At 31.2% G+C, this 8,314-nt stretch overlaps 1 protein-coding gene across 1 annotated transcript; it reads left to right on the top strand.

Moving 5' to 3' along the window:
* Positions 1–646: 646 nt before the first annotated feature.
* Positions 647–6,918, top strand: LOC106342382 (DEAD-box ATP-dependent RNA helicase 11-like). The gene is made up of 4 exons (XM_013781292.1): positions 647–772; positions 1,050–1,769; positions 1,886–1,969; positions 6,599–6,918. The coding sequence occupies exons 2-4, from the start codon at positions 1,071–1,073 to the stop codon at positions 6,881–6,883; spliced, it is 1,068 nt and encodes a 355-aa protein (XP_013636746.1). The 5' UTR covers positions 647–772; positions 1,050–1,070; the 3' UTR covers positions 6,884–6,918.
* Positions 6,919–8,314: the final 1,396 nt, after the last annotated feature.

Genomic DNA, 8,314 nt, shown 5'->3' with positions numbered 1-8,314 from the left:
AGTTTCCCTTGAAATGTATGTGTATTAACTTGACAATATATAGTACAAAACAGTTTAGAGATACGTGGGATCTCCTCTAGACTAACATAAATGTAGGAAAATATACTAAGGTATATCTAAACTGTAAAACAATACTTATCTTATCTAATATTGTCAACTCCTAAATAACTATCTTGAGTTAATCTTCATCAGCCCAGTTCTGATGTTTTGCATTGGGTTTTTTCCGAACTTTTTGTCTAAGCGCATATATGTTTAGAGTTTCATCAGTTCCGGAAGTTCGGGTACAATCAATTTAACTACACCACTACAAAAATTACCCGACTGATATATCAATCAGATCTTGACTGTTTATTCTCCATAAAAGTTACAAATTAATGGCTCCAGTTAACTTTTACTATTTTCTTATTTGAGTTAAAGTTATAATTTATTTGCGAAGAACTAAAGTTAGAATTCCCCAATATTTTTATATTGTAATTTAAAATCAAGCTATATATCTTACAATACAAAAAGGAGAATAAGCTCAACACCTAAAGTGTCCACATCAGCAAATTAATTCGAGCCAATCAGATTCTAAATATATGCCATGTCAGCACGACCTAAATCTTCCCCGCAAATTTGTCGATCCACATCCCAGTTGAAAAAACTCATTTGCTCACCTCGTTACAGTTTCTATATTTCCTTTTCTCCCTTCTCCGAGCTTCTCCGTTGGGTGAACGACTACCGTTGAATTGATTTCTTCTTTTCGATTCGATTCTCTCTGCCGATTACTAAGGTTCCCTCTCTCTCTCCATAGATCCTCTCTCCTTTGTTTATCCGCGAACGTATCTCTCTATTTCGAGCAGTTAGATAGCCACCTTCTTTCTCTTCTCTTCTAATTTAGTCGTTTGATAGATCTGATTGAGATTTTTTGAGGGTTTCATCTTTCCAGCTTATGGGTTTCGATAAAGCCTCTTCCTTTACTTACTATCACCCATCTGCTATTGGATTACGTTTCTCTGCTAACTAGACCTTTGTGGAATTTGTATTTAAAGTTGCAAGCTTTTTTCTAGATTTAGGACAAAGTTTCAGTTATGAGTGCATCATGGGCTGATGTGGCTGACTCTGAGAAGGCTGCTTCCAGGGCAAAGCCTGCTTATGTTCCCCCACATCTAAGGAACAGGCAGTCTGAGCCTGTTTCTCCTTTGCCACAAAATGATCGTCTGGGGTATGGTGGTCAACCGTCTAGATGGGCTCCTGGAGGTGGAGTTGGTGGAGGCGGTGGCTACATGAATGATGTAGGGCGTCCCGGCCAAGGTTATGGTGGACGAGTAAGTGGTGGTGGTGGTGGTATCTGGAACAACAGAGGTGGAGGATGGGAACGTGAAGTTAATCCGTTTGGAGATGATGCTGATCTAGAACCCGCCGTTCAGGAGAATACTGGCATTAATTTTGATGCCTATGAAGATATTCTCATCGAGACCACTGGAGGAGACGTGCCTCCTCCTGTTAACACTTTTGCTGACATTGATCTTGGGGAAGCATTGAATCTCAACATCAGGAGGTGTAAGCACGTGAGGCCAACACCTGTACAGCGTCACACCATTCCGATACTTCTTGCAGAGAGGGATTTGATGGCCTGTGCTCAGACAGGATCTGGGAAGACTGCTGCCTTTTGCTTTCCGATAATTAGTGGAATCATGAGAGATCAGCACCTTCAGAGACCTCGTGGTTCACGGACCGTTTACCCTCTTGCAGTTATCCTCTCACCAACAAGGGAGCTGGCATCTCAGGTAACATAGAGAATCTACTCATTCTCTCACAGAATATAATTTCTTTAGACAAGACACATGTGTATTTTTTAAATATATACACATTGTTGACGTTTTGCTTTTTTTTTTTTATTTAGATTCATGATGAAGCAAAAAAATCCGCATACCAAACTGGTGTGAAGGTCGTTGTTGCTTATGGAGGAACACCTATTAACCAGCAGGTAATTATCATGCACATGTAATTTTTCTTTCTTGGTTGTCTGCCTTTGTCTTTGGATATTGTTTCATGCTTATAGGGGTGTTGTCTTTTTTAAGTTAATAGCAGCTTACTGCTTACTGGTTTGGGTTCTGCTAGCTCTGTTCTTCCTTATATCAGTCTCATTTTTGAAATTATGTTTTGATTTTGAAGTCAGCAGTGCATGATTAATATTGTACCGTACATAACATCATGTTTAACATGATCCTCATCCTCTTCACTCCCATTCAAAGATTTAAATATTTATTAAGTCATTGTGTTATTGGTCATCAAAATTTACATATCTAAGTATTCAAAATGATTACACATGCAGTGTGTGTGTATGTATATGAAATGAAGTTAAACATGATTACCAAAAGATTAATAGAAACTTTAAATATGTTTACATCTAAAATATATATTAGTATATAAATTAATGATATTTTAAACACAAAAATTATTATCTTTCAAAAAATTCATTTTAATTTGTCAAATACTATATCAACAAATAAATGATAATCAATCCTTATATTTAAGTTTAACTTTAAAATATATATAAATTTTATAAACAACAAACCGCGCGTAGTGCGGTAAAAGCTCTAGTTATTATAAAACTCAAACGAAAGCTTAAAAGTGATGAACTATTAACATTTATATAATCTGAAAAGATGTTGTGCATGCAACTTAATGTGGTGAAAAAATTGTAAATATATGAAGACATACATCATTTATATACGTTAAAACATAGCATAAGATTCATGTTTAAGAATATGAATTTTTTTTAATATTAGGAAGTTTTGAGTTGAAGCCCATATATAATCACGAGTTTTTTACATAAAAGATCACTTTTTGACTTTTTATAACACAGTGGGTCACATTCTACTACTAAGGTAGTTTCTCAATGGTTGTTTACCCTATTGCCCTTAACTAAAGGTGAACAAGATGTGTAGTTGGTTGTTCTTTAGTTTTAGTTGAATATTTTTAATTTTTAAATTATTTTAAAATGGAGGAACCGAAATCAGCAACAAACTGAATTGAATATTAACATAGTTGTTTTTTTTCGTAACTTCTCCTCATCTTTTTACGGTAAATTCTTTTATAAAAAAATTATTTTAGTGACTCTGTGAGGTGGAGGTTTCTCCATCACTTCCGTCGAGCTCTCAAACACTAACCATCAGAGGCTGCCGTAAAATCTGAGTGGCCGTTGACCTCTCGGAAAAGAGAGCCTTAGCTGTTCGTTGGGTCATCAATTACTACATCCATCCCGAAGACAAACTTCATTCTCCACCTCTTCCCACCTCCGTTATCTTAGGCGCCGATTGAGGTCGTCTCCCTCTCCAAACTCAGCAACCGCAGCTTAAACATGAAGATTTCACTGCATTCACCAACTCCAAGGTAACAGAGCTAGCAAAGCCGTCGAAGGAAGTTAGGTTTCGTCACAAATTCATATAGTGAAGTTTCACGATAGTTCATAGAAGAACCGCAGCAGTGTACATGTTGACATGTCTAGACGGTGTACATGTAGACATGTCTAGACAGTGTACACCTTTGTTAAGTGTTAAGCGATAAGGAAAAATATCATTGTCGTCGTGTTCATACATCTTTTAAGAGACTATTTGTAAGAGCATGTGTTGGTGCTTGTTTTAAAAGAAGAGTTGTATCTCCATGTGTACATTGTTTTGCTGCTATCCCCGTGTACATTGTTCTAACGATGTGCACGTGTACGCCCCTATGTATATTGTTCTAACGATGAAGATCATAACTGAATAACCGAATGACATGCACAAATCTCTTAAAAAAATTCTCAGTTGTACAACATTCTAGCGCTATCACACATATTCCAATGTTTCAACATTTGTAAAGGCTAAATAGCATTCATATGTACATGATCTTTCACTATCCACATGGACATTGATTAACAAAATCCATAACTACATGTTGTGTGAACGGCGTGTACAGATCTCGAATCTCACCGAAGAGGACGATATTATTTCTTGGTTCGAAGGTGAATACATGGTTCGTGCGAGATGAAATGTTGGTGGAGAAGACGGTGGTTGTGGTGGTTGCTGGTGAGCTGACGGCTGAGCAGCCTCTGACGACGGCGCGGAGATCCCAATCCTCGGCCATTGACTTGGTTTCTCAGGGGAGACAAAGCTTTCTTCTGAAAATCTCTGAGGAGAGAAGATACAAGCAGAGGACTGAGCTCATGGCCGCCGAGTTATATTAATTTTGACAGCAAATCAACTTCAAACTCTGAAGCTTTCGATTTTCTCCGGCTGAATCAAAGTCAAACTAAGTGATCCATTGCAGTAGAAGTAAAAAGCCAGTGAGAAATCCATTCAGATCTAGCCACGTGGGAAGATGAAATCCAACGATTCGTGTTTTGTGGAGGATTTGGAATATACATAAGCTGTAGAAGATGCATGAACAGATGAATCACAAGATGATTTTACACCACTACCAGCTGCGGCAGCGGCTCTCCGCTTCACTCCGTCGAAACTTCTGGTTTTTCTCTTCAGTTATATAAAAGAGCAAAATCTGGAAACTAAAGGAATAAGAGAAGAAATTTAGTTAGGTTATAGTTACGATGTGCAATAGAAAGAAGGGTAGTATAGAAATTTAATATGTTGACAGCTGTACATATGTGTGTAAAAAGCAAAGAAAAAGTGTAGTAGGAGTCCAAAGTGACTCAGAGTGTTATTTAAGTATGATAAAAATTACTTACAATGTAATACTTTCTATAATCACCAGATCTGAAACCACAACATATAATATTAGTTTTGTCTCATCCGTCACTCAGTCACTCGGATCAGAAATTTTTGACAGAAAGACCAAAGATCATTTTGAGTTGAGTTAACAACTTCTAGTTAAGAATATGACTTGATCATACTAATATCATATTGTATATTATAATATAAGGTCAACACATTATGTGTCGTTTAACATGAAACAAAAATTAGATAAATGGATTATAACAGTTAAGGTAGTAAGCAGAGTAAAATCATTTATTATTTTGAAGAAATTTTATGTTTACCACTTTCATGGTACCACTTTTCATCTTTACTACCACTAAAGGGACATTTTCAAAAAATACTTTCTTTTTTGAACCGTAATTTTTGTGCCATCAAATACTAATTTCTTATTTCAAAGTATATATACTATATAAGAATGTTATTATACGATTGATCTTTTACCATATTACCAGCTTAAGACCCGCGCAATTGCGCGGGATGAATGTTATATATAAAACTAATTTTTATCTTTTTTTATTTATTTGTATTCATTTACGTATTATGTATATAATTAAATTAGAGTAAAGACATAAATCAAAACAATGCATCTTGTTTATTTACATTTTTTTTGGTAAATAAATCAAAATAATCATTTTATTTATTTTATATGGTATATAAATAAATTTTAATTACATGGACATAAATATACAGTATATTTTAATTTAAATATTTATTATTGAGAATTCATATTCATATGATAAATAAAATTTTTCTAATGTGCGATTTTTTTTATGCAAATTTCAAAATTAAAATATTAAAGTTTCAATATTTTTTTCAATAAAAATTTAGAAATGATCATGCTTAAGTATTATTCTATGTTATATAGTTTAATTTTAAACTATATTATTATATAATATGAATGTCTAGTAAATGAGACTTCATATCCATACGATTTATGATCATTTGTATCTTGTTATTACCAAAAAAAATTAAACCATTGATCACAAAATTTTAGTGTGAGACATTTAACGTTTTTAATAATTTATAGTCGTTTTAATTCAAAATATGAAATATAATATTTTTAGTTTTTTATTATATGGTTAATGTAGTTGTTTAATATCTTTTAATAATATAAAATTTAATAAAAAGAGTTAAAATACAAAAAATACTATCAAATATTTATTATTCATAATCATTAATTGTCATATATACGTCAATCATATTAGGCAATTCGGTAGCTTTTATTTAAGGAACGTGCGAAAATATTCTTTTGTACATTATTTATCAATTTAATAGTTAGTTTAATAAAAAGTATAATATAAGTTAAGATGAAGCAACCTATTTCTCTAAGAATTCTGAATTTCATTCTCATGGTGACACGTGGCTACAAAATAATGTTGTAATGTTTCTCAATTAATATATAAGAGATTAATTGGCAAAAGACTCTTATACCCTTGTTATCTATATATATATAATAAATTATTACTGAAATAAAAAAATATTTTTTCGTGTTTTCAAATTACACTTTTTCAAATTCAAACTTTTTTGTAATTTTTTTTTGATTTTTTTTTCGATTCTTTTTTTTGATTTTTTTTACAAAATTTCTTTTTGAAAATCGAAAATTATGTTTGAAACTATTTTTATTTTAAAATATTTGTTAGAATCCTAAATTTCAAATTCCAAAAACCCTACCCCACCCCGCAACTCTAAACCCTAAGTCTAGATTAGTTAATCCTTGGGGTATAAGTGTCTTTTACCCTTCATTAGAAGTGATGGTAACAGTGATTAATATAAACATAAAAAGTAGTATAATGAATGTGGTATTTGTGGTTATTTTCCTATAATTTTAATATGCATTAATAAAACAAGAAAAGTGGATGTAGGCAGAGACAGAGACACCGAGACACTTGAACACACTGAACTTGCTCCTCAAAAGATTTGAACATGGAAGAGTTAGCGCGCCTAAGCACCACCAAGACAAAGCAAAACCGCTGGAGACGCCAAACTCACCAATGTCCCCATCTATCCTGCAAAAATATAGAAACTACTTGCTATACATGAAAGATCCGGCCGAGAAAATAGGAGAGAAAAGGATGGATCGTTGGAGCTCCGGCGGAGAATTGAAATCTGGAAAAGATAAACCGAAAAAGTTACCGGAAATTTTATGAAAAGAAAGAAGTCGGAGAAAACTATTTTAAATAAAACAGAGAAAACAAATTTCGTTTGTGTTTTTTGAAATTGTTAAAAATTCTGCTAAAAATATTTTAAAATACCTCAATTTATATATCCAAAAAGAATATCAGTTATTTGAGATATATATTCAAAAACATGTTATTAATTATGTAAAACTAGGTGTTTCATCGTTCATGTGGGCATAAACATTTTATAATTACTTATTAATATATATATTGTACTAATTAAAAGAATATAATAATAAATTATTATTTATGTTTTCATTTGAAAGTTCTTACTTATAATAAAAGTTTTGAAATTGTTTTTGTACACTATATTCATTATTAATAAATAAATCTTAAAAATCACTCAATATTCTCTTTTCAGTTATGTAAAATTAATAATTTTACTTGATTAATTTATGGGAAATTACCAAAATATCACATTCATAGTACTACTTTTCATGTTTACATTAACCACCTTTATAATCCTAAGTTTAATTAATCTAGACTTAGGATTTAAAGTTAAGGGGTGGGGTAGAGTTTTTAGAATATAAAATTTAGGATTCTAATAAATATATAAATAAATACTTAAAAAATATTTTTTAAAAAAAAAATAGTTTTCAAAAAGAAATTTTGAAAAAATGTCAAAAAAGAAGTTCAAAAAGAAAAATTTTATGAAAAAGTTCGAATTTGAAAAAAATATAATTCGGAAACATAAACTTTTTTATTATTTATTTAAATAATTATTTATTATATATATAGAGAGTGCACTAATCTTTTATCACTTAATGGAGAAGATATTTGTGAAAATGTTTTTTTAGTGGTGGTGAACATGAATAATGGTACCAAAAAAATGGTAAACATGAAAATTCTTCTTAATTTATTGAGATGCGTTTTCTTTTTAACCTTTTTTAACTTTTTATTAAAAAATATTTTCAGATAACAACACAATATATATAAATTATTATTTTTGTTTCAGAATATATTTTTAAAATTGAAATAATTCTTATTATTATTAATTTTAATCACTTATCTAATTCAAAAGTTTCAATTCGGTTTTATTTTGTGACTAATTTATATATTTTATTTTTTAAAAAAATATAAATGATATTAACCATTCTAATCTTTAACTATACTTTTAAAGTGAGATTTTAAATGCGAAAAATTATTTTGAAAATAATAGTATAGAAGATAGATATCCTAAAGAAAACTTCTGATAAATTGTCCTGATATTTTTTTCGAACATTAATGTTCTGATATTATTAATTATTGTCGGCACGAAACGTGCAACTGTCGGATTATTTGTTTGAGCTCCTACCATCATTCAAGACCGTTTTATACGTTCTACCTTAACTTTTTGCATGAACATGATTTTTTTTTTTTTTTTTTTTTTTTTTTTTTTTGTCACTGGGCGCTCTCTGGAAC

Source organism: Brassica oleracea, chromosome C4 (genome assembly GCF_000695525.1).
Source record: "Brassica oleracea var. oleracea cultivar TO1000 chromosome C4, BOL, whole genome shotgun sequence".
NCBI lineage: Eukaryota > Viridiplantae > Streptophyta > Magnoliopsida > Brassicales > Brassicaceae > Brassica > Brassica oleracea.
The sequence above is the reverse complement of the archived record's forward strand: the minus strand, read 5'-3'. Positions and strand labels throughout refer to the sequence as shown.